The sequence below is a fragment of the Protopterus annectens genome, chromosome 9.part0 (genome assembly GCF_019279795.1).
Source record: "Protopterus annectens isolate FY-2018-M chromosome 9.part0, PAN1.0, whole genome shotgun sequence".
Lineage (NCBI taxonomy): Eukaryota > Metazoa > Chordata > Ceratodontiformes > Protopteridae > Protopterus > Protopterus annectens.
In genome coordinates, this window is record NC_056743.1 from 1024695454 (window position 1) to 1024723325 (window position 27872).

At 42.0% G+C, this 27872-nt stretch overlaps 1 protein-coding gene across 1 annotated transcript in view; it reads right to left on the minus strand.

Moving 5' to 3' along the window:
* SMARCD1 (SWI/SNF related, matrix associated, actin dependent regulator of chromatin, subfamily d, member 1) overlaps positions 1–27872 on the minus strand; it is a 1197111-nt gene that overhangs the window by 699061 nt on the left and 470178 nt on the right. The window contains exon 4 of the mRNA XM_044083818.1: positions 23796–23918. Within this exon, the coding sequence (XP_043939753.1) occupies positions 23796–23918 (123 nt within the window). The remainder of the gene's footprint in view (positions 1–23795; positions 23919–27872) is intronic.

Sequence of the window (27872 nt, forward strand, 5' to 3'; positions counted from 1 at the left end):
ACGGCAGGATAACCCTAGTGTGATGACTGCAGCAGTGTAACACGTTGAACATCTTTCCCCACAGAAAATATGTTTTCTATTAGTTTACACTACTTGTAAACTGACAGAAAAACCAAGTGCTCCCTTTAAAGTACATTCTTGCCTCAAGACTTTCCATTAAAGCACAACACTCCTAGCCAAAGAGCAAAGTAATAAAGCATCAATAAAAATAAAGAAAATGGAAGTTTTCCCCCAAAGGAAACTTATCTGCCCAGCAAAGGAAAGCACAAGCAGATAGTTGATCCTTGAAAGCCTCAGAGGAGCATACTCTTAGGTGGCAGTAAAGCTAAGAAGCGTTTCACACTCATACTTGCCTTTAAGTCATCTCAGCTAGAGTTTGGCATGTGGAAGGTGCCCTGAAGCTTTGAAAGCTGGCTGCTACGTCTTTCAGAGGATATAACCCCATATAGCAAAGGCTACTGCAGCAGTGATCACTATAATGAAAACTTATTAATTCTGTGTCTAATAGTGCCAGATTTAACCACTATTATTATAATGCAGTACTCTGGGATTCAGTACCCATATAAATGCTGCGAACATTTACAAAGTAGAAGACTGAAAACTAAGACATATCAGAATACAACAGATTCAGAAGAGTCATGACTGAACAAAAAAACAAAAAAACAAAATGATGCACACTAAGGGAGTTTGGAAATTACTCTGCTAGCTCAGCTTACATCTTAAAGTACAATGGTGTAAACCCTATGATATGGCATAAACATATGCAAACTGAAAACTTCGACAAGTGCAGTTAGTGGCCTCAACAAATTGCTAATGTAGACTAAAAATGAATGTTATGTACTTACCATAATGGTATATCCATGTTGATTCTCATCCAAGTCAACTACAGGTTGTTGGATCTGACCTCAGCACTGATCTTGAAGCTCCTCAGTTCCAGGGCTCTGACTCCTCCCTACCCATAATTAATGGACTTCCACCTCAGTACCAAAGATTGCCACCCATTAGAAAGTATACAGTACAGCTGTGTACACTTACCATAAATGTAGATGTTCGAGTGTATTCACTGTTGCAGTCATTACATTTGGGTAATCTGCTGGCAGGTTGCCCTCAGTCGGCCTGATTAACAAAGTCTTGGGTCCTGCGTCAGTTGCTGTCCCTTCTTCCATGACGTCAGGGGTGTAAAACATGTAGCAGACTCCATTCCATCAGTTTTTCTTGCCCCAGATGTCAGGTGCCCCCCCAAATGGGGAGCAAAATATACATATATAATTAAAAACACAAAAAATATACCTCCAAACAAAAGCAAATGCACCAAAAAGGCTTTTAAGCACAGTAAAAGAAAGTAGAGGTATACTAAGAGAAAAAAAGGGGGGCTGGAGGGAGGGTAACCAAGACTGCAACAGTGAATACACTCGAACATCTACATTTATGGTAAGTGTACACAACTGTACTATGTTATTCGTGTTTCACTGTTGCAATCATTACATTTGGGTAGATTCCAAACGCTATGGTTGGGAGGATGAATTTATACAGCATTAGGACCAGCTATTAGGCAGTGGCAAAGCCAGCTCTGGATTTAGAGTAGAAAGGTAAATGGTAATGTTTGGTGAATGTATGAACTGAGCTCCAGGTAGCAGTTTGTAGAATGTCTCTGGTAGGAACACCTCTGAGAAAGGCTGTAGAAATAGATGCAGCCCTGGTGGAATGAGATCTGATCCCCTGGAGGATAGTGTTACCATGGTGCATATAGCAGAAACAAATACAATGGCTTATCCATTTGGAAATAGTCTGCTTTGAAATAAGCCTTTTCCTTTGCCCCTGCAGCAAATGACACCAGTAGTTGTTCAGATTTTCTTAGGGATTTTCTCCTGTTGAACTAAAATCCAAGTTGTCTGTGCCCATCCAATGAATGCAGAATCCGCTCCCCCTTGTTCTGTGGATTGGGAAAGAAGGTTGGCAAATGAATGGTCTGATTAAGAGCCACACGGGATAACACCTTAGGCATGAAGATGGATTGGTCCTGAAAGACACCCTGTCTGCATGAAAAATAATGAAAGGCTCCCCTGCCATAAGAGCCTGTAATTCAGAAATCCTTCTAGCTGAAGTGACTGCTAAAAGGAAAGCTGTTTTCCAGGATAGACATTTTAAGTCTGCAGCAGCAGCTGGCTCGAAAGGAGGGAGAGTGAGTTTTTCAAATACAAAATTGAGGTCCCAGGCAAGGGTTGGAGCTCTCCTGGGTGGTCTTAAGTTTTTGGCCCCTCTGAGATACTGCTTTAGCAGAGGATGAGAGAAGAGGGGAGGTTCTGTGTTGTAATGAGCTGAAATGGCCGAGGCGTGGATTTTTATGGAAGAAAATGACAGGCCCTTGTGAAGCACCTCAGTTAAGTACTGTAAAATCTGAGGAATATTGGGCACAGCTGTGCTTATTCCTAGTGATTGATTCCATGCACACAATCTTTTCCATTTGTCAGCATAAGATTTTCTAGTACTAGGACTTCTCACCTCCAAAATGACATCCATCACAGGAATGCTGAGGGATGCTAAGGGTGAACTGTGGTGATTAGCCACGCTGCAAGATTCAAAGTTTGGAGCTGAGTGTGCAGAATTTGGTTGTTCTGCTGAGACAGCAATTAAGGTGTCTGAGGCAGGTGTCACAGTGGAAGGTGTGACACATTGCGCAGGAGTGGGTACCAGTGTTGGCGAGGCCAGTCTGGAGCAATCAATCATTTTTGGTTTGTCCTGTTTGACTTTTAGTAGAACTTTGGAGAGCAGAGGCAGGGGGAGAAAAGCATAGACTGAAAGGTTTTTCCAGCTGAATGACAGAGCACCCACTTTCCAGGCTTTTTTGTGATGAGTTCTTGTGCAGAATTTGTCCAACTGATAGTTCTAGGGTGAGGCAAAAAGATGCATGTCTGGGCTCCCCCATTTTCGTGTCAACATGTTGAAAATCTGTGGTTCCAGTTTCCATTTGTGTGGGTCCATGAGATTTCTGCTTAGTTCGTCTGCCAGAGAATTCAGCTTTTCTGGCAGGAATTGAGCTTGTAGTTGTATTTGGTAGGTCAATGCCGTGTTCCACAATGCCATGGCTAGCCTGCAAACGGGGTAGGAGTGTGTACCCCCCTGCTTGTTTATGCACCACATAACTGTGGTGTTGTCTGTCTATCAGTAATTGTCCTGGATGAAGGTAGTCCTTGAAGGCTGTCAGAGCATTCTGTACAGCTAGCATCTCTTTCAAATGGATATGAAGGTGCATTTGATTTGGGCTCCTTTTGCCCTGAATGCACTTCCCTGCCAGATGAGCCCCACAAACAGTCTGATGCGTCTGTGGTTAGGGTTTGGGTGGCAGGGGATGGAGTGAATGGCAGTCCCTTGTTTTGATGGCAGGCCTCTGCACACCATAAGAACTCTAGCTGCAGGCATGGTATGATAGGAATTGTTTCCAGACTGTGACAATGTTGACTCCATAAACTTTTTAAGTACCACTGATATGGAATTAGAAGAATGCATGAGGCCATGAACCCCAAGGCTTGCAAAATTTGTCTTGCAGTTAGCAGGGTTTTTGTGGCCACCTGTTTGAAGTAAGCTTCCAAATGAATTTGCTTTTCTGGCGTAAGGTAAGCCATCTGGGCAGTTGTATTCAAGCTTGCACCCAAGAATGTAGGCTTTTTGAGAGGGTACTAGTTGTGATTTCTTTTTGTTTATGGTGTATTCTAGACATGTTAGAACCATTTTTACAGATGCCAGATGCTTTAGAAGAATGTCCTTGTTTTCTGCCTGAATTAGGACAATCATCCAGGTATGGACATATTTGAATATTTCTTTGTCTGCAAAATGCAATTACTGGAGCCAGGCACTTTGTGAAGACCCTGGGCGCAGTAGATAAGCCAAAAGGCAATGCAGAGAACTGGTAATGGAAGTAGCCTGCTTTGAAGCGGAGGTATCTTCTGGAAGATTCCCTGATTGGGATATGCAGGTAAGCCTCTTAAGTCCAGAGTTAGCAACCAGGCATCTTTGCCTAGCATAGGAAGTAACTGTTGAAGAGTCAGCATCTTGAATTTTGGAATGTCCAGAAATGTGTTTAGAGTAGATAAATCCAGAATTGGACGCCATGATTTGTCTTTTCTGGGTACCAGGAAAAGTCTTGAAACGAAACCTTGTCCCTTTTCCTCTTCTGGAACTGGCTGAATAGCCCCCATGTTCTTGAGGGACAGTACTTGTTTCTGGGCCTCTGCCTACTGATTTGTGGTCAGGTCTGGCCATCTGCTTGGAAGTGGCAATGTGTGGAAATGAAATCTGTATCCCTGGGATACTATATTTAAAACCCATTTGTCCTGGGTTATAAGTTGCCAGTTTCTTGCACGAATTGCCAGTTTTCCCCTCAAAGGGGCGGCTAAAAGGTAAGTGCTTGGTAAGCGTAGAGGGAAGTCATTGAGACTGTTTATCATAGGGAGGTGCCTTGTTGTTTCCAGATTTGGAGGTGAAGGCACTCAATTGTTTTGTTCTAAAAGTCCTTGTGACTGAAATATGGAGCCTTTGGAATGTCTGGGATTGGCTTGAGTGGCTCTCAAAGGAACTGGAAAGGCCCAGTTCTTAGTAGGACAGTGTCTACTAAATCTAGGAGGTTGCACTTGTAAGACATCTTTCACAGTTTGCATTGATTTAGTTTTATCTTCCATCTTTTTTAAAACTTCTTCAGCCTTATTACCAAATAGGTCCTGTTGTAAAGGAGCATCCAACAATTTTGCTTTAACATGGTCAGGCAGAGTTTGCTCTTTGAGCCAAGCATGCCTTCTTAGCACAGACCCAGTTACAGCAGCCCTGCAAGAGGCCTCCAAAGAATCAAAACCACATTGCAAAGTATGTTTTCCAACTTGTTCAGCTGAATGCAATAAATGCTGTAAATCCTTATTTTCCACAGTCAGAAATTAACATAATTTTCCGTTTAAGTAGACCCATGATATGCTATTGGTATTTAAGCATATGAAATTGACAGTTTAAAGCCCTGATTGCCAAGGTTACAGAAATGTAAACCTTCTTACCCCATCTATCCAGCGCCCTGGAATCTCTATCTGAAGGGGTAGGATTTTTAGCAGTAGAGGCCTTAATGCCCTTGGGACCCTGAGAAATGGTTTCAGGGTCTGCAATAGGATTATTTTGAAAAGGAATTTGTGGGGAATCAGGAACCCTGTAGTATCTGTCTGGCTTACGAGGAGCCGGAGGCAGAGAATCAGGAGCCATACTAGATTCTGAAAAAAACATCAACAATGTCTAGAACAGGAGATGTAGCCAAAGGCCTATGCTGAGGAAGAAGAAAATCCCTAAGTCTCTTTTCAGATTCAAAGAAATCCTGACTTTCCCAGTGGAAATGTTCCCTTAAGGTATGTAAAGTTTCCCCAAAAGAAAAACCCTCAGGGGGAGAGGCAGAAGGAATGGAATCTTCTGCATCAGAGTTCTCATAAGTAGGTAGACAAATCCTACTCATTACAAGAGTCAGAAGAAATAGAATCTTGTTCAGAAGTTTCATAATCAATGTCTTTTCTAAGCCTCATGGAAGGAGGGGGTTGACTACCCCTGATCAGAGTAATTAAATCTTCAGCCATTTTGATAACTTGTTTTTTAGGCATAGGGGCCTGCACATGTGGCCCAGGTGTCGTTTTGTTTAGACAGATTTAAAATTTGGCCTTAGTTTTGAAGATGCCGTCAGTCTAATATACAAATCTGTAGGTCTGAAAACACCCTCAGAAGCTGGTGCCTGCAGAGTGGCTCCGGACTCACATAAGGTAGAGACATCCACGGGTTCCATAATTGAAGCATATCGCAGCATACCGGACTTCGAATGGGTCTCAGTAGAGGCCTTCGAATCAGAAGTAGTGGGTATCAGGGGTTGCGAAAGCTCCTCACTGAGTACCGGCGAACTGGCGACTGGCTCAGGAGAAGCGTAGTCAGTTTTGGACCTCGACAGCCTGTCTTTTTCTTTGCGTTTTTTAGGTATTCTGGTAGTCGGATTGCTAACTGACGACATTTCTGGATAATTAAATCGTGAGCCAAAATATTTTGAAGCAAAAAATATACCGACGTTTAATAGTGCGTCGATTAAATTTAGCACAAAACCAACAGCAAGGTACGTTATGATCAGGGCCTAGGCAAGAAATACAGTACAAATGAAAATCCTTATGAGGTATTTGCTTCCCACAAGTAATGCAATTAACTTTTACTGACATCGGAAAGAAGCAAGAAAAAGTTTCCCCAACGGGGTACTTAGCTTTTAGTTGAAGACTTTGGTTCTGAAACTCGAAAACGAAAATTTCAGGAGTCCGCCGCCCAGCACTTGCGAACTGCTTCTGCTTCGGGCACCGCGCGGCAAGAAAGACTGATGTAATGGCATCGGCTGCATGTTTTATACCCCTGACAACCTGACATCATGGAAGAAGGGACAGCAACCGACGCAGGACCCAAGACTTTGTTAATCAGGCCGACTGAGGGTAACCTGCCAGCAGATTACCCAAATGTAATGACTGCAACAGTGAAACAAGAAGAAAATCCATACAGAGTAAAACATGCGCACATCAACCATATTCACTCGGTCTAAAAATAATCCCATAATATAGGGAAAGAAACCTTGCAGGGTTATGAGAAAGAGGCAACAAGGACTGCTCACAGATAGGCTGTCAGAAACAACCCAGTTAGAGGCCTACTTGTTACAATCTGGAAGTGGGCAGGTGGGAGGGAGGCTGAACTGGATGAAAATCAGATAACATGGATCTACTGCTACGTTAAGTACATAACTTTCAGATCTAATGTCTATTTTCATCTGATTCAACCACGGGACGGATTACCAAGCATACAGAGCTGGGTGGCATCAAGGAAAGACACTCCTGAGGATGCTGGGGTCAAAGAAGGAATGTGATCTAAATTGTTCAACCAGTTTACAATAAGATTCAAAGGTATGAACTGTTGACCAAGTAGCTGCTGCACAGATACTGATGGGTAGCCTAATGGCAAAGGCGGTTGAAGTGGCCACTAAACACATGGAATGAGCCTAAAGTTTAGACTGTAAAGACAAGCCCTTTTTACTGTAAATGAGGGAAATGCATTTGGACATCTAGAGAGTCACTTTAGCCACTACTTTTCCCAATTTGGGTTTTGAGAATGCCACAAACAACTGGACTGATTTTCTAAAAGGTTTGGCTTATGAAGATGGACTCACAGTTGGCGATGAATGTACAACATATGAAGCACGTATTCACCTTTGCTTGAAAATCTCATAAGAATGGTAAATTAGTTTAGGATGCCACCTTAGGTAGGAAAGATCCATTACTCTAAGGTAACCCAGTCTTTGTGAAAGACCAAATATGGAGGTTTGCAGGAAAGTGCTTGCATCTCTGAAATCAGTCTGGCTGAATAACAGCCACCAGCAAAATAGTTTTCCAGGACAGGAATTTTGGATCAACTGATGCTGCCATCTCAAAGGGTGGGTGAGTTGGTGCTTGTAACATGATGGTAACATCCCTTGGAGCCACTGGGTCTCTGATAGGAGGCTGTAGGAGAAAGGTTCTTTTTAAGAAGGCTTTAGAAATTCTTAAAGAAGTTACAGAATTGTCATTCTGGCCAATGTGGAAACTAGACATGGTTTCCATTTGCATTTTGACAGTTGAATAGCAGCAGCCGCTGTGGATAAATTACAATAAAAATTCTAAGATGGAATGAATGGGAGCAGAGAAGGGGTCCAAACCTCTGGACATGTCTCAAATGGGGAATCTCTTCCACCTGCTACAGTATATTTTTTGCAGTGGTCCACTTCTAAGATGCTGAAATGATACGAACCAAAATGGGAAAGCCCAGCATCTCTAAGGTTAGAACTGGGGGAACCAAGTGGTTCATTTCATGGCTTTCTGGTCCACAGGAGGCAGTCCAGACTGATGTTAGTAGATCTGGATAACGGTCTAGCATCCACGTACTTAGAGGCCACAGTAAGGGAAATCACATTTGTTGAGGCAAGAAAGAGGCAATGAGGATCACATTCTTGCTTTCTGCATGAACTTGTTCATTAAAAGCAATGGAGGAAAAGCAGAGAGAAGACCTGAAGCCAAGTGTGGACTAGAGCATCCCTCGGTGACTGTCCCTTATAGAGGGGATGAGGACAACTGAAAATCAAAGTCGTCACTGTTGGAGTGAGGGACCATTTGTGAGGCAACAATATGTATCTGCTGAACTCATCTGCCAGAGAACTGGACAACCTCAGAACACATGTTGCTATTAGAGTGATGAGAAGATAACTGCCCATTGCCAAATTCTCATGGCTTCTCAACATCAGGGAGTTCCTCCTGTGTACTTGATGTACCAAACCACTGACATATTGAGAGTCTGTATTGATAGTAACACCCCTAGGAGGACATCCTGAAAGGCCTTCAGTGCCAGGAAGACTACCCTCATCTCCAGTACATTGATGTGAAGACTGGCCTCTGAGTGACCAAATGCCCTGGACTGTCTTCCTTCTGAAATGCCCGACACTCCACCCTACAAGGGATGCATCAGTCATCACTACTGCTATGGGGGGAGCAGTAAGGAACAGAAGTCCTTGTATTACTGAATGACACATTATTCGCCAGGATATGTGCTGCCTGCAAACTGAAGTGAGCCAAATCTTGGCATGAAGTCAATGATAAAACTGGGACCATTGCACCACTGGAGTCCACTGAAGTACTATCATGTAAAATCTGGCCAATTAAACCAAGGGGACTGTAGATACCATTACACCAAGCAAATGAGTTATTCTCCCCAATAGACATGACAGTGATGCGCAAGGAGGGAATCCTGGAGTTGGGAAGTCAGGGGATCTGCAAACTTGTGTCCATGTGGCATCTGATAAATTGCGGCTACTGAGTAGGCACAAGATAACTTCTGGTGAAATTGACTGATGCCTAGGCCTTGCAAAAGCTGGAGCAGACAGTCTTGATGGTTTGCCAATATGTGGCTGGAAGTAGCGATCAACAGCCAATTGTCGAGGTACGGGAAGACATGGGTCCTTAGCAGGCAAAGGTATGTTGCTACTGCTACCATTACCTTGATAAACATCTTGGGGGCTGTGGTGAGATCGAATGGCAGGGCTCCGAGTTGGTAATGATTGAATTCCACAAGGAAACTGAGAAATGTCTCTGAACACTTCTCTATCTTGAATTGGTTGGTGTAGTAGTCAGATCTATGGAGCACATCCAATCGGCCTTCCCCAGCAGAAGCAAAATAGACTGAAGAGTGAAAATCAGAAACTGTTATGCATCAATTTAAATGGCTCAGATCCAGATTGGGGCTGACGTCTCCTGTTTTCATGGGTACTAAAAAGTACCACAAGTAGACTCTACTCTAGTTGCCTTTCTGGGACCATCTGGATGACTATTTATAGCAGCTTGGAGATCTCTCCTGCTTTCAGCTCCCACTGTCTGGCTGAAACATCGGGTACTTTCGTCTTCTTTATGTGAGGAAGAGAAAATGGTACAGAATAGCCTCTAGAAATTATGTTTAGTACCCAGGAATCTGCAGTTATGTTGCATGCTTTATACCACTGACTACCCGACGTCACGGAAGATGAGACAGCAACCGACGCAGGACACAATACTTAGATAATCAGGCCGACTGAGGGCTGCTGCAAGCAGATAACCCAAATGTGATGACTGCAAGTGAAACACGGAAGAACATCTGTAGTTATGTTTTGCCAGGATTGTGGGTGCAGAATCAAGCACCCCTCAAATGGCTCCAGACTACAGCAGTCTGGCAACCCCTTCAGGGATGCTGAAAGGGCTTTTCGGTAAAGGGACTGTAAAAGCCCTGGTCTTGCAGTTCGCCTCTGCCTCTCGTGCAACATCCATTGTTGAAACCTCATCTGCCACAAGGTCTGTTGCCAACAGTGTCTTGGAAAGAGCCTTGTGATGCTGGACATACATCATCATCATCTTTTCAACCCACTGATTCCAAGAGTAGGATCTCTGGGGAGTGAAAAAGCAGATTCCAACTGCAGGGTGTCTTACCATTCTGTTGACTCCTAGTCAGTGTGTTTAACTTTGGGCCCAAAAAAGGTAAACAAAGAGAGCATTAAAAGACATGCCTGCGTTCTGCAAAATCGCAGGCATATCCAGCTATGCCAACAAGTGGTAATGCTGGTGCCTGCTGCCCTCTCCATGCCATTAATCACATTAGAAAGCAATTACATGGCTACATTAGAAGTTGACAAGAGGGCATAAATCTGGGAGTCTACCATCTTCTAAACACTGCAGGCAGAATACTTGAATGGCACTTGGAAATCTCCCTGTCTGAAATCTGGTGACATGGGCTAAGTAGTTCAGCCATCAAACAGCAATAGTCACTGAAACATACATCAGTTTCCTAAAGCAATCCATAGCCCTAGACATTTTGTCAAGGGTATGGACCGAGGAATTTTCTTCAGATATCTTCTTTGTGGCTGTCGCTACTACCATGGTGTCCCACAGGGGATCTCTGCTCCAATGTTTCCGGTTTGCTGGTGCTACTAAAATTCTATCAGGTTTCTTAAGTATGGACTCCACCATCTCAACTTCCTTCCATGCTCACTGAATCATCAAATCAGTAAGTGGGGTCAACAGAACGTACAACCCAGGACAAAGATGAGCCAGACCAAAAGGCTTCCAGACAGCTACCTTATTTGGAGAAGGGCTACCAGTGCACCAGTCTCCTTTTTCTGCTTCATCAATTCAAGGATTTTGTCAAAGGTGACATCTTCAGAGATCATCTACGGGAACCTGTACCTTCATCCAAGTCTGCCTTCTGTAACAGACTCTGGAAAAAAGCACTTCCACTTGCACATCTGCTTCCTGTGAAGCGACTCAGGAGGGGGGGGGGGGTCAGAAGGTTCTGCATCAGACTGGGAGCGGATGTAGATGGCCCAGCACTCTGTATACTCCCATAAGACAGTACCAAGAGAACCCTGAGGTGAATCTGCACTCTGAAGAAAGTACAGGTGTGTACACTTACCATAAATGTAGATGTTCGAGTGTATTCACCGTTGCATTCATTACATTTGGGTAATTTGCTTGCAGGTTGCCCTCAGTTGGCCTGATTAACAAAGTCTTGGGTCCTGCATCGGTTGCTTCCCTTCTTCCATGCCATCAGGTCTTCAGGGGTATAAAACATGCAGCTGATGCCATTACATCAGTTTTTCTTGCCCCAGATGTCAGGTGCCACCCTAATGGGAAGCAATTAAACACAAAAACACAAAGGTATACCTCCAACAAAAAAGCAAAAAGGCTTTTAAGCACAGTAAAGGAAAGTAGAGGTATAGCCAGAAGAAGTTAGGGGGGAGGAGGGAGGGTAACAAGGACTGCAACAGTGAATACACATTTATGATAAGTGTACACAACTGTACTATGTTCTTTGTGTTTCACTGCTGCAGTCATTACATTTGGGTATATTCCCAAAGCTATGGTTGGGAGGAGGAGTTTAGATAGCATTAGGGCCAGCTATAAGGGCCTGCAAGACTGCAGTGGCAAAGCCAGCTCTGGATTTAGAGAAAATTGGCAAATGATAATGCTTGGTGAAAGTATATACAAAACTCCGGGTAGCAGCTTCTAGGATGTCCCTGGTAGGAACGCCTCTGAGAAAGGCTGTAGAAGTAGATACAGCCTTGGTGGAGTGAGGTCTGATCCCCTGGGGGATAGGTTTTCCATGGTGCTTATAGCAGAAATTAATGCAATGGCCTATCCATTTAGAAATGGCTGGTTTTGAAATAGCCTTCCCCTCTGCCCCTGCAGCAAATGCTACCAGCAGTTGTTCAGATTTTCTTTGAGGTTTAGTCCTGTCCAAGTAGAATCTAAGTTGTCTGTGCACATCCAAGGAATGCAGTATCCGTTCCCCTTTGTTCTGTGGATTAGGAAAGAAGGTTGGCAAAAGAATGGACTGATTAAGAGCCACACTGGATACCACCTTGGGCATGAAGGATGGATTGGTTCTGAGTGACACCCTGTCCGCATGAATGATGATGAAAGGCTCCATTGCCATAAGGGCCTGTAATTCAGATACCCTTCTAGCTGAAGTGATTGCTAAAAGGAAAGCTGTTTTTCAAGAAAGAAATTTTAAGTCTGCAGTAGCAGCTGGCTCTAAAGGAGGTAAAGTGAGTTTCTCCAATACAAAGTTAACATCCCAGGTGGTGGTTGGAGCTCTCCTGGGTGGTCTCAAAATTTTGGCCACTCTGAGGAACTGCTTGAGCAGTGGATGAGAGAACAGGGGAGGTTCTGTGCTATAATGAGCTGAAATGGCTGAGGCGTGGATTTTAAGGGAGGAAAAAGACAGGCCCTTGTGAAGCATCTCAGTTAAGTATTGTAAATTGGGCGCTGCTGTGCTCATCCCTTGAGATTGGTTTCAGGCACAGAATCTTTTCCATTTTTCAGCATACCATTTGGTATGTACCTCTCAAGACACCAGCAACAACTTGAAAGGCCGCAGAAATACCTCACTAAAAGAATCACAGGTCTAAAGCAGATGCCCTATGTTGACCGCCTTAAACTCCAGCTATACTCGGTCGCATATAGTCTACTCGGAGGCAATCTCTGCTTAACATACAAGGCCATGTCAAACCCAGAGCTGTTGGACATGCTACACTTAAAGAAATCCCAATCGCTCAGAGCCACACGCTCCAAGGATCTAAACCCTGTCATCATAATAAACAAAACATGCTGGAGGGATAGGTTCCTGACCCAGAGACTCCCCAGACTCTGGAACAGACTGCCCATACAAGTCAAGCAGAGAGCCTCTTTGACCCTCTTCAAAAGGAACCTTGACAATTGGATGGGAAAAAGGAAATTCACCCCGGGGATCACGTCAGTCGCCCTGCTAGACAGGGGTCCAGGCAGTAAATAGTGTGGGAAGAAATAGCCAGGGAATTGTTATGGCTAGGCTTGTAGGTCAGATCGCCTAGTACCAACCTATGAACCTGTAAGATTTTCTAGCACCAGGCCTCCTTGCCTCCAAGATGACATCCATCACAGGTTTGCTGAGTGATGGTAAGGGAGAGTTTAAGTAATTAGCCAGGCTGCAAGGTTCAGTGCTGGAAGCTGAGGGTGCAGAATCTGGTTTTCCTGCTGAGACAGCAGGGGAGGAGTCTGAGGCAGGTGCCATGGAGATAACCGTGACACATTGCGCAGGAGGGGGTACCAGTGTTGGCGCGGCCAGTCTGGAGCAATCAAAATCATCCCCGGTTTGTCCTGTTTGACCTTTAGTAGTACTTTGGAGAGCAGAGGCAGTGGGGGGAAGGCATAGACTGACAGGTTTTTCCAGCTGAAGGACAGAGCATCCATTTTCCAGGCTTGTTTGTGGGGAGTCCTGTGCAAAATTTGTCCAATTAGTAGTTCTGGGGTGAGGTAAACAGGTCTATATCTGGGCTCCCTCATTCGCTTGTCAACATGCTGAAAATCCTTGGTTCCAGTTTCCACTCGTGTGGGTCCATGAGGTTTCTGCTTAGTCTGTCTGCCAGTGTATTTAACTTTCCTGGCAGGAATTGAGCTTGTAGGTGCACTTGGTAGCTCAAGGCTATGTTCCACAATGCCATGACTAGTCTGCAGAGGGGGTAAGAATGTGTACCCTCCTGCTTATGTGCCACATAACCGTGGTGTTGTCAGTCTTTACCATTAGTTGTCCTGGAAGAATGTAGTCCTTGAAGGCTATCGGAGCATTTTGTACAGCTAACATTTCTTTTTGATTTGATATGCAGGTGCATTTCACTTGGGTTCCATTTGCCCTGAATGCACTTCCCTGCCAGGTGAGCCTCCCTTGCATAATCTGATGCATCTGTTAGGGTTTGGGCGGCAGTGGGTGGTGTGAAAGGTAGTCCCTTGTTTTAGTGGCAGCCTCTGCCCACCAAAGGAACTCTAGGCATAGGCAAGGTATTATAGGAATCATTGTTTCTAGGCTGTGAGAATGTTGACTCCATAGGCTTTTTAGATACCATTATAGTTTCCTCATATGCAGTCTTACATATGGAATTAGAAGAATGCAGGAGGCCATGAACCCCAAGGCTTGCAGTATTTGTCTTGCAGACAGCAGTGTTTTTGTGGCCACTTGTTTGAAGTAGGTTGTCAAATGAATTTGCTTTGCTGGCGTGAGGTAAGCAATCTGGGAAGTTGCATTCAAGCTTGCTACCAGGAATATAATTTGTTGACAGGGTACCAGTTGTGAACTCTTTTCATTTATGGTGTACCCCAGACAAGTTAGAACCCTTTTTACAAAGGCCAGATGACTTAAAAGTATGTCATGGCTTTCTGCCTGAATTAGACAATCATCCAGGTATGGGTATATTTGAATACTTGTGATGAGAACTCCACCAGGCACAAATAAATCGAAGCTCCAAGGTAAAATTGCTTTTAATAAGCACTTTGAACCACTCCACAACAAAGACTGGATCAAATAAAGACAAGCAAAACAAAATAACGATCCACATACACGCTGTCGCCAACTTCATCAGTTATACATCCATTTTAAAACTGAAATGCTTTTATATGCTGTTTGAATTTAGTCATAGGTCTGTTGTCCAATCCTTTAACACATTCAATTAAGGTTCATTTAATTGAATGATTAATTCATAAAAACTATGTAAAAACTAAATAAATAAGTCCAATTCTCTAAAAACATATAATCTCAACTTATACCCTTTTTATTATAATTTGTCTAAGAATTTAAAACCTTTAATACATTTAAATACATTTAAATAAAACTTTTAAAATGTTTCTGTGTTGTGCTTGATTTGGGCTTTTGGATCTGAAATAACAACAAAGCACCATCTTGTGGCCATTGAATGAATTGTGAAGCCATACACTGAGACCTTGAGAATCCAAAGAAACACTTGTTTTTTTGCAATCTGTATAAAATATCATAACAATAAAACCAAAACTGAAAAAACTTCTTTGAGTTAAAGCTTGGCAGCTCTCATCTTCAAAACTGGCCAATGATACCATATGATTGAGCCCAAAATTACGGTTTGTATCCAATAAGAGCTGCCAATACAATTCTTTATACTCAATGAGTGTCTCCCACATTCCACCTCTTGGATTAGTGGGAACCACTTCCAATACAAAAAATGAGTAACCTGTGGTGTTGCATTTTATTGAATGTTTACTCAATGCACTTTTTTCTTTCTTCACCCTGACATCATATAAGTGCTCGTATATTCTCTGTCTGAGCTTTCTCTCGCTCTTTCCAACGTAGAAAGAGGGACATTTTTGCAAACAGCTAAATATATGATGCCTTTGGTGTCACAGTTAGCAAATGAATTTAAATGTATGGTCATTTTCCTTGCTTCTAAAACCATACTTTCCCCACAGATCAGGTAGGTACAATAATTACATCTCCCACACTTTTGTAATCCTTTCTTGGATTTTTCTTGGTTATTACACTTGTTGTTTTTCATCCCTGCTTCAAGGTAATTCTTGATACTTTTCCCTCTACGATATACATGGGTTAGTTCTTTATCAAAGATAGATTCAAGATCTGAAAATTTTGAAAAGCTATCCCATTCTCTAGAAAATATGTTCCTGACAAAAGCTGATTGTTCTAAAGGTAGTTATTAATCCTGTCCCTTTTCAGCTTAAATTGCCCGCTGAACCTAAATTGTGGGTTAGTATTTCTTCCTTCCCTAAAATAGGGCAAAAGTGTCTGCTCTTTTTGTATTGACTTCCTCCAACACCTTGTTGAACATCTCTAGAGGGTACCCTCTCTGGGTAAAAAGATTCTTTAACAGTTCAGTTTCTTCAAGAAAAACTTTGTTATCAGAGGTCATTCTGCTACACCTAACCAATTGCCCTTTCAACACCCCCTTTTTCTGGTGGGGGGGATGGCAACTGGTGTAGTGCAAATAAGAGTTGGAGAAGGTTTCTTTCCTGAAAATTCTTGATGACAGGTTCCCCTCTTTTTTCTCTATGTGAACATCAAGATATTTTAATGTCTGTTTGTCAAAGTTACTAGTAAATTTCAAAAATGTGGAGGTGTTGTTGACGAAGGTCGAAATGGACAATGATTACCTTAGACACTGTACTACCCTAAATATTGTACCTAAGGGCTTAAGGGTTTGCAAATACCCTAACAATGTCACTGAAGGGTCTGAATTTCATACTGAGCTCATTACTATTTTTGACAATTGTGGTTTAAATGTAATGAAAGCTATTATTAACAACAATGAAAGGTTAATGCAAAAGTTGCATGGTGACATAGAGAAAATTAACAAAGCTATCACAAATGATTTGTTATACACTGTTGAGGCAAATAAGAGAAAATATGAGAATGTTTTTGAAAATGTTGATACTAAATGTAAGGAGGTTCAGAACAGGAAGATAGGGAAAATAAAAGAGACCAAGTGGAATACAAAAATAAAACTCATTACCCTAGACCTAGAATTACTCACAGGAATGGGTATGACAAATGGAGGAAAGATGACAACTTTGAAGGAGAATGGGGAAACGTACACTGAAGAACAACAACAAGAAATATTAGAGACAGGCAGGTATCCCCCATTAAGGAGATCAGAGAGGCTTATGCAGCAGGGTAGGGTTTATTACAATTCAAAAAACTACAGGGGGAGGGGGGGGAGATCTTACCAGATCCAACGCCAAGGTTGGAACTAGAAGTTGGTATTTCTAACAACTTGAATACCTGGACTTTCAATGGGTTCAACATATACAATTATTCTAGTGTCAGCATCAACAAGAGTTGGTTTGATCTTTTTTCCAAAGGCTTCACCTTTGTTCCCACACAAAAAACGGACATTTTCAAATTATTGATAGACATCAAGTTGTTTATCCGAAAAAGAATTTAGAACTTTTCTTCAAGGACAACAAGTCTGATTTTCAAGAACAGGGGTTGAAGAAAAGTACATTCAACCCTCCAACTCACCCTCAACTTAGGAACTTTGAATTAAAAGTTGAACATGAAATAAGAAATCATTTGACAACAAGAACTTTTCATTCAAATTTAACCCAGGAAGAAAAAACACTTTGAGAGTCATTAGTGAAAATCACAATCTGAGGGTAATGAAACCTGACAAAGGAGGAGGGGTTGTGGTCATGGAAACAATACAATATGAAGGGAAAATGTTGGACTTACTAAATGATTCAGACAAATACACTAGGGTATCCATCAGCGAAGTGAATTTAGCATACAGAAGGATTCACTGTTTACTATATGACATGTTAATGCAAGGTTCCATAGATCAAAACACTTACAAATTTTGGTTGTGGACAAACCATAAATTCCCTGCATTTTCGGATACCCAAAGTCCACAAAAATGCCTGTGACCCGCCACGCTAAGACCAATTGTGTCAGCGGAAGGATCAATTACAGCTCCCCTAGCCAAGTTTGTTGATCACAAGATCAAACATGTACTGAGGGATGTGAAAATGTTCTAAAAGACTCTTGGGATTTACTGAGAAGAATTAAACCCTCAATATACAGTGAAAACACCTGCTTTGGAACCATGGACGTGATTGATTTGTTTGGTTGTATCCCCCATGATTTAGGCCTTTCTTGGTTTGAAGAAAAATTAATTGAAAGTAAAAAACTGACACAGACTGATTTCATAACACTCTAACATTCATGGAAATTGTATTAAAAACAATTTCATCTACTTCCAAGGAGTACTTCAAACAAGAAAAGGGGGTTGATGGGTGCACACTGTGCACCCACATATGCCAATATTATAATGGCCTTTTGGGAAGAAACTTTTCTTCTCAATTCTCCTTTGATGAACTAATGCCCCTTTATACTAGGTATCTAGATGATTTGTGTTTTTTGGAGTGGCAGTGAAGAAAATTTCAACAACCTTTTGACCTTCACAACAACACCTCCACATTTTGAAATTTACTAGTAACTTTGACAAACAGACATTAAAAATATCTTGATGTTCACATAGAGAAAAAGAGGGGAACCTGTCATCAAGAATTTTCAGGAAAGAAACCTTCTCCAACTCTTATTTGCACTACACCAGTTGCCATCCCCCACCAGAAAAAGGGGTGTTGAAAGGGCAATTGGTTAGGTGTAGCAGAATGACCTCTGATAACAAAGTTTTCTTGAAGAAACTGAACTGTTAAAGAATCTTTTACCCAGAGAGGGTACCCTCTAGAGATGTTCAACAAGGTGTTGGAGGAAGTCAATACAAAAGAGCAGACACTTTTGCCCCTATTTTAGGGAAGGAAGAAATACTAACCCACAATTTAGGTTCAGCGGCAATTTCGCTGAAAAGGGGACAGGATTAATAACTACCTTTAGCGAACAATCAGCTTTTGTCAGGAACATATTTTCTAGAGAATGGGATAGCTTTTCAAAATTTTCAGATCTTGAATCTATCTTTGATAAAGAACTAACCCATGTATATCGAGAGGGAAAAGTATCAAGAATTACCTTGAAGCAGGGATGAAAAACAACAAGTGTAATAACCAAGAAAATCCAAGAAAGGATTACAAAAGTGTGGGAGATGTAATTATTGTACCTACCTGATCTGTGGGGAAAGTATGGTTTTAGAAGCAAGGAAAATGACCATACATTTAAATTCATTTGCTAACTGTGACACCAAAGGCATCATATATTTAGCTGTTTGCAAAATGTCCCTCTTTCTACGTTGGAAAGAGCGAGAGAAAGCTCAGACAGAGAATATACGAGCACTTATATGATGTCAGGGTGAAGAAAGAAAAAGTGCATTGAGTAAACATTCAATAAAATGCAACACCACAGGTTACTCATTTTGTATTGGAAGTGGTTCCCACTAATCCAAGAGGTGGAATGTGGGAGACACTCATTGAGTATAAAGAATTGTATTGGCAGCTCTTTTGGATGCAAACTGTAATTTTGGGCTCAATGATATGGTATCATTGGCCAGTTTTGAAGATGAGAGCTGCCAAGCTTTAACTCAAAGAAGTTTTTCAGTTTTGGTTTTATTGTTATGATATTTTATACAGATTGCAAAAAACAAGTGTTTCTTTGGATTCTCAAGGTCTCAGTGTATGGCTTCGCATTCATTCAATGGCCACAAGATGGTGCTTTGTTGTTATTTCAGATCCAAAAGCCCAAATCAAGCACAACACAGAAACATTTTAAAAGTTTTATTTAAATGTATTTAAATGTATTAAAGGTTTTAAATTCTTAGACAAATTATAATAAAAGGGTATAAGTTGAGATTATATGTTTTAGAGAATTGGACTTATTTATTTAGTTTTTACATAGTTTTTATGAATTAATCATTCAATTAAATGAACCTTAATTGAATGTGTTAAAGGATTGGACAACAGACCTATGACTAAATTCAAACAGCATATAAAAGCATTTCAGTTTTAAATGGATGTATAACTGATGAAGTTGGCGTAAAAACGTGTATGTGGATACGTTATTTTGTTTTGCTTGTCTTTATTTGATCCAGTCTTTGTTGTGGAGTGGTTCAAAGTGCTTATTAAAAGCAATTTTACCTTGGAGCTTCGATTTATTTGTGCCTGGTGGAGTTCTCATCACACTTTTCCTGGTTATAAACTTTTTTGGCTCATTTTACCTTTTATATTTGAATACTTCTTTGCCTGCAAAATGCAATAACTGGAGCTAGGCACTTTGTGAATACCCTGGGTGCAGTAGATAAGCCAAAGAGCAGTGCAGAGAACTGATAGTGCGTGTAGCCTGCTTTGAAGCATAGGTATCTTCTGCAAGATTCCCTGATTGGGATGTGCAGGTATGCTTCTTTTACATTTAGTGTTGCCAACCAGGCGTCTTTGCCTAGCATAGGAAGTAATTGGTGAAGAGTCAGCATCTTGAATTTTGGAATCTCCAGAAAGGTGTTTAGGGTAGACAGGTCCAGGATAGGACGTCATGATTTGTCTTTTCTGAGTACCAGGAAAAGTCTTGAGTAGAAACCTTGTCCCTTTTCCTCTTCTGGTACCAGTTGAATTGCTCTCATGATTAAGAGAGAAAGTACTTGTTTTTGAGCCTCTGCCCACTGAATTGGGGTAAGTCCGGCCACCCATTTGGCATTGGCAACGTGTGGAAGTGAAATATGTATCCCTGGGACACTATATTTAAAAACCCATTTGTCTTGGGTAATGATTTCCCAGTTCTTTGCATGAAGAGCAATCTTTCCTCCCAAAGGGGCAGTCAGAAGTTAAGTGCTTGGAAATTTTAAAAGGAAGTCATTGAGACAGTTTACCATAGGGGGAAGTCTTGTTATTCCCAGACTTGGAAGTGGAGGCCACCCACTGCTTAGTTCTGTGAGTCCCCTGGGACTGAAACCTGGGGTTTTTGCTCTGCCTGGGTTTGGTTTGAGAAGACCCTGAAGTGGCTGGAAAGGAACAATTCTTAGAGGGCTAGTGCCTATTAAATCTAGGAGGCTGAACTTGTAAAAAATCTTTAACAGTTTGCATAGATTTAGCCTTATCTTCCATCTTTTTAAGTTCTTCTTCAGCCGTGTTGTCAAACAGGTGGTCCTGATTTAAAGGAGCATCCAACAATTTAGCTTTAACATGATCAGGCAAAGATTGCTCCTTAAGCCAAGCATGCCTTCTAAGCACAGACCCAGTAACAGCATCCCTGCAAGAGGCCTCTAAAGAATCAAAATCACATTGCAAAGTATGTTTTCCAACTTGCTCAGCAGAATGCATTAAATCCTGTATGTCTATTTTCCACACAGTCGGGAATCAACAACATTTTCTGTTTAAGCAGTCCAATAACATGTTGCTGATATTTTAACATATGAAATTGGCAGTTTGAAGCTCTAATGGCCAAGGTTGCTAAAGTGTAAACCTTTTTACGCCAACTATCCAGCGCCATGGAGTCTCTATGAGAAGGGGTACGATTTTTAGCAGCAGAAGCCTTAATGCCCTTGGGCCCCTGTGAAATAGTCTGTGGATCTGCAATAGGATTTTTGAAAAGGAACTTGAGGGACTCAGGGACCCTGTAGTATCTGTCAGGTTTACTGGGAGCAGGGGGCAGGGAATCAGGGGCCAAACTGGATTCCAAGAAAGCATCATCAACAATGTCTAGTACAGGAGGAATAACTAAAGGCCTATGCTGAGGTAGAAGGAAATCCCTAAGCCTCTTTTTTGAATCAGAAAATTCCTGGCTTTACCAGTGAAAATGCTTCCTTAGCGTATGTAAGGTTTCCCAAAAGAAAAATCCTCAGGAGGGGAAACAGAGAGAATAAGAGTCCTCTGCATCAGAATCCTCATAAGTAGGTAAGGACAAATCCAGGTCATCAGAAATCAGAAAGAACAGAATCCTGATCAGAAGATTCAGTCAAGCTCAGCCCTAGGCCTCTTAGAAGGGGGGGGGGGTTGGCTACCCCCGATTAGAGTTATTAGATCTTCAGCCATTTTTATCATTTGTTTTTTAGGCAGAGGCCTGAGCATGTGGCCTGGGCATCGGTTTTTTAAACATGGATCGAAATTTAGGCCTTAGTAATGAAGGAGGCGTCGATTTAATATGCAAGTCCGTAGGCCTGAATAAACCCTCAGAAGAAGGTGCCTGCACAGTGGCTGCGGACCCATCCAAGGTAGACACATCTGTGGGTTCCATAGTTGAAGTATCTCGCGGCACACCGGACTCCGAATGGGTCAGAGGCCTGCGAATCAGAAGTAGCGGGTATCAGGGGCTGCGAAAGCGCCTCACTGAGTACCGGCGAACTGGCGACTGGCTTAGGAGAAGCATCGTCGGCAGTTTTGGACCTCGGCGGCCTGTCTCTGTTTTTTCGAAATCCCGGTAATCGGATGGCTAACCGACATTTCTGGATAATTAAACCGAGAACCGAAATATTTAGAGGCAAAAATATACAGACGACGGATAGTGCGCTGATTAAAAACAGACAGCAAGGTACATCGTGGTCAGGGCCTAGGCAAGGAATACAGTACGAATGAAAATCTTTATGAGGTATTTGCTTTCCACAAGTAATGCAATTATTTATGGACATCGGTAAGAAGCACGAAAAAGTTTCCCCAACAGGGTACTTAGCTTTTAGTTGAAAACTTCAGTTCTGAAACTCGAAAACAAAAATTTCAGGAGTCGGTCAACCGGCACTTGCAAATTGCTTCTGCTTCGGGCACCGCACGGCAAGAAAGACTGATGTAATGGCGTCGGCTGCATGTTTTATACCCCTGACGACCTGATGTCATGGAAGAAGGGACAGCAACCTGACACATGACCCAAGACTTTAATCAGGTCGACTGAGGGCAACCTGCAAGCAGATTACCCAAATGTAATGACTGCAACAGTGAAACACTAAGAACATCTTCCTTATCCTGTTGACATCTTGCTTAGTCAGGCTTCTAGAAGACTGGGTCAACAATGCCACCGAAAGTGTTCTTGAATACCTCCTTTCTTGAACACTCCGAGTGCAGTCTGGGACTCACTGGGTCCAAGGAAAACCTGGACCTAGGAGGTGACAGACAGACTCCTGGAAGAAAGTTCTGAACCTCTCAATCTTAGGATCCGAACAAGACATGAACATCAGATCCAGTAATCTCTTGAGGGACGTCGTCCAATTTCTCATTTCTTTCAATTTCTCTGTTTCTTGTGGTTTCCATCTCGACTTCATGTTTCTCCTTTTCCTTCAGCCTGTCCTTATAATTATTGTCTTTTCCTGCAGGAAAGGAGGTTCAGAAGTGGACAGCATGGCAGACACTGTGTGAGGAGGAAGAAGGCCTTTTACAACCACCCATTCCTTCCTGGTTTGAACAGCACAAGAGCTAAAGGAAGAACAGTCCTGCCTGGCAGTGTGTGTTGAGATGGACAGCACTCAAGCACTAGAGACACAAGAAGTGTGGGTCTTTGGGGGGTGCTCATGCCCACACACTGTACGCTTTTTAAACCTCTGTCCATCAGCCATGACACGAAACTGTCAAGGTAAGAACACCAATGCCACTTTAATGACAAGTCCTAGGACACTAAAGTACATCTATAATAAAAGTATGTGTGTAGTGCTTAATGTGTGTGTATGTATACATATGTGTGTATGCATATACATACACAAGTATATATAATACATCACACACACAAAGACGTACAAGTGTGTGCGTGTGTGTGTACATACGTACATCAATAAAAAATACACTATCTGCCTAAAAGAAAGCACACTACACACTATAAACAATCCTACAGCAAGACACTAACCTCGCAATCCTAAGAGATCTAATCTGAGAACAAATACCAATTCTAGTAATGCTAAACTAACTAGACAGAAAAAACTTCTCTTGATACAGGAGAAGGGTAACGGTGAAGTTTCATCAAAATTGCACAGAGGACGACATGTCTTTGGAGCCCTCAAAAACGCGTCCGAATACTTCAGGTGGCAAACGAGACCTAAGGTGGAGATCAGGGAATTCTGGGTAGGGGAGGAGTCAGAGCCCTGGAATTGAAGAGCTTCAAGATCAGTGCTGAAATCAGATCTGGATGGATCCAACAAGCCATAGTTGAATCAAATGAAAATGGGCAACAGTGGATCTGTGGACTGCTTGGAGATTTAGGACACCCTGCCTTGCCAAACATTCTAGCTGCCACATTCACCTGAACCACTACAGTCAAGATTATGATTTCAAATTTTTCCTGAAAAAACAGATGGTAACTGCAGTACTCATCAGTATGCTTCAGTGCAGATTAAAATGATTTCAAAAAGTTAAAATCTTAATTTGGAGCCAAAGGCAAAACTTGCTTTCACAGCCACTGCTACAACATCATGTACGTGTACAATGTCAAAAGTTGGAATGCAATCCATCTGAGTGCATACTTATTACATCACTGATAAAATGAAAAAAAAATCAATTCACCTTAACAGGACGCTTCAGGGCCTCCTGGATGTCTAAACGTTTTCTCATTATAGTCTGGTCCAGTTTCCTCTCGAAAGCCAGGAGGTCCATGTAGGCCTGAGATTCAGGAACTAGCTCTCTGATCTATAGAATATGCAACCATACAGAAGTTTCTTACAGAAAGCCATGACCACATAATTACATTAAATGTTTTAGAAGCAAAAGCATAAAGATTCAAACTCATATCAGATCTAACAAAACAATGCTAAAACAATTTTTGGCTTATGCTGATCATTAGCTCACACTTCTGTAAAATGTCCATTAAAACTATGCAATGACTCTGGGTCCAGATCATTACTGTAAAGGGTACAAAGGACCAGACTACCATTTTACAGTACCCTAATACAATCAACTAAACTGTTGAGAAAATGAATGTCATAACCAGTTGGGTGACCTTTAGAATGAAGTATCTGTGCGTCAGGGCGCAAATTCCCACTTAATGGCACACAATTCTCTGTTAATTCTGTCTGGAAGGAGAGGGACCTCCTCCCTAGCATCACATTCCACCCCTTCAGAACTAGCTAAATTGGGCAGTAAGCAGAAATGAATAAAATACAGTTTGCTGATATGGGTGCTTTGTCACATTATGCAAGCATCCTATCTAGCACTATTTCAGGCAGTAGGCACAGTAAAATACCAATTAATGCATTTCATCATACAGGTCTATTTTTGGTAAAAAATACTGCATTTAGTTTCATAGGTTCACACTAGGCTAAAGACCACCATGGTCCTTATAAGCCCAGCCATGCAACCCAACCCAGTTTTGTCCCAGAGTACCTTGAGCACCTACATGGGGTATATGTTAGTTAGGAGGTAGCCAAGAGTGGTGTGCGGGTGTTGGTGGGGGGTGTAATATTAGTTTGGAATCAATGACTTTTTGGTGGAGTGGGGGATTTTAGTTTGGAATTAATTACTCTTTTGGCAGGGGGGGCTATTTTAGTTTGGAATTAATGACTTACTGACTTCTGCCTGTCAGAGACATGGGGTGTCCATCCATCCACAATCCATTTTCCCATTTATGCACATGGTGTCAGGGTGTCAATTTCAACAGTGACAATAGTCTACAGACAACCAGGGTAAATTTGAGATTTCTCATCTAATTACAAGGTTTTGTTTGAATAGGATCAGGGATGAACTCTGCTTCACGTGGATGAGAAGCTTACTCCATTGTGCAGGGGTCTTGTGAGACACATCTGTCTCCCCAGTATCTTCTATGTTGCAGGCAAAGCTCAGGTCCTTAGATCTAGTGTTTCTGGTGCTGTTTGTTTTGTAGATGTACAAGTGATCCATCACAGATGGATCTGAGAATGCTTTATATGCCAGGCATAGAGTACAGAGACAGGGCCTTAAGGTGATCTGTGCAGCACAACTTCTTCATAATGTAGATTCTACTGGTGAAAAGCCTTGGAGGACACTCCACTTGTTTCAAGTGCCTGGTTAGGAATATGCTAAAGGTAGCATTGTATTCAATGATGAGTCTAAGGGCAGAGTAGAATGCTACTGCAACGTCCTTGGGCCTACATGACATACCCTTGCTTATAAGTTGGGCAACAAAGATGGATTTTCTTACTATTTTTGGCTACATGTTGGTTGAAGGCCAGATTGCTGTCTACATATGTTCTCAAATCCCCAACTACCAGGTCAACTCATACTTCTTTTTACTGATGGAGTAATTAGCCTGGATGGACGATTTCCCAAAGGGCACCATAATGTATTTCTTCACACTGAGTTTAATCTGTGGCTTTGGCACCAGTCTTGTGTGCGTGTCAGACCCTCTTGTAAAATGCTGATGTTGTGGGGGGAGTCTATGATGGCTCCCAATTTACAGTCATCTGTGAACTTACTGGGCCTGAGGTCTTTGACATTAGCCCAGACGTCTAAGTAGTATATGCCAAACAGGAGTGGGCCAAACACAGATCACTTGGGTACTCCACTGGTGATGGTAGTCTCACCAATCCTGACTTCTTTGGCGCTATTTGTGAGCTAGCCAGCAAGTTAAGTAGGAATTTACACCTAGTTCTGAGAGATTGCCAATAATACCAGAGTGAGGTACTGTATCAAACAACTTGGCCAAGACAAGGTACACTCTATGTACAGTTTACCTCTCATTCCTAACCTGGGTGGCCCTTTCAAAGAGTACCAGAATGAGTAAGAAAGAACTTCCCTTAAGCCAAACTGGGATGGGTCCAGCGTCTGTATGTTGTCAATGTCCTTGTTAATCAATTCCATGGCCATTTTTTCCATGGCTTTGCATATCAGAGTTGGACAAATATGTCTGAAGTTCCCGGGGTCATCTGTTCCACCTTTATGATGAGAGATTGCCATTGTGGCCCTTCATTCACCTAGCATGTAACTGGTTTTGCCGCTGTAGCTGAGGAGCACCTCAAGTGGTCCTGCTAAGCAATGTTTGAGACCGTTTAGGAGGATATTGTCAGGGCCCAGTGAAGCAGCATTTTTCATCTTAGTGAGCATGGTCAGGACCTGCTCCCTGTTGATAGCCAGGGAAGGATATGCAAGAAGGTATTTCAGAGGGTAAAGTTGGAGTTAAATTAATAAGCCAGTAAATTTGCTATGCCAATCTGCTCAGTGAAGGTTGCGCCATTTAAGACTAGTTCTGCACACTGCTGAGCATTACCTTTAGCATTCCCGACATAGTTGAAGGCAGCCATATGATTGTTTTTAGCCTAGGATGCTATACTGACCTAGCAATTGGCCTTGTTGAACATTATTACCTCTTCATTTCTTGTTTAGTTAAATCAAAGAGCTCATCTCTGAGAGTCGCCTTTTGTGATTTTGGGCAGGACAATTTATTTTTTTTTTTGTTACACAACCTGTTAAGGTAAAGATTCTACCACTGGGTTTGTTTTTGGTGTTAGATTTGGGCTTACTTCTGATGAGTATGGTAGCCTCAATGCAGCCATGTACATCTTTGTACAAGGTTTTTGTGAACATCTTTGTATAGATACCTGTGCTCTTAGGGTTTGAGGGAGCTGTGAATTTTGACAAACTTAATAGGATGAAGTTTGCTTTAGTATAGTTCCTAACTGTTACAAGCTTAGTTTTTTTCCAGGTTGATTTTTATTTCAAAGGAAACTACTTTGTGGTCGGACCACACCAATGAGTATGTGACCCAATGAGTATGTGACACAGGAGAGGATGCAATGCTCTCCCATGTTGTTGGTTACTAGGTCCAGTATGTTTGATCCTCTGGTTAGAGTGCACACTATCTGGTCCAGGGCGTTCATGTCGATAAATCCAGGAAATGTTCTGCCTGCGAGTTAAAAGTCAGTGTCTCCCATGGATAGGGCATTTGGTTAAATGGAGAGCACCTCTCATACGTCCAACCAAGAGCCATGAACTTCGTGAGTCATACAGGGTGTCACATAGCTGGCCAGGACATAAGGAACCTCGTCTATGAAGACTTGGATGTGAATGAACTCCATGCCATTACCCTAGATGGAGTTACATTTGTTATAAAGGGAACTATACAAAAAGTAAAGCTGAAAAAAATAAGGCACTTCTAAAGGACAATATGGAATACAACGTACACACACATACAAATGACTTCAACATCACGTATCACTTATGTTTAACATATTCCTTTGCCCTTGGCACTTTGCTGACTGTTGCCAACAAAGTAGATAAGCCATTCTTCATCTAAAAGAATGGTCAATCACATTCATTTTAGCCATCCTTTATCTAAAAGAATGGTCAAATACAGTTTCTGAATACAAGTAAAGTCAAAAATACTAACAGGTGTTCATTTCATAGAGGAAACAGCTAATCATTAGCATGTCAACTCACCACATGGAATTGCAAGCTATTTTACTACTCCCTAGTCCATGTCAAACAGTATCACTCAAGTATGAAGTGCCAACATATTTGTATGAAATAGTACTGGTTTAGGTCTTTACAGTAATTGAAAAGGAACTAAATGTGAATCTGTATTGCAGCCCTGAACCTGAAAAGTATTTGTCAAGTAATAAGCATTAGGTGTATGCTTTCAATCTCTTGTTTTTTTTTCACCATGTGCTGCAT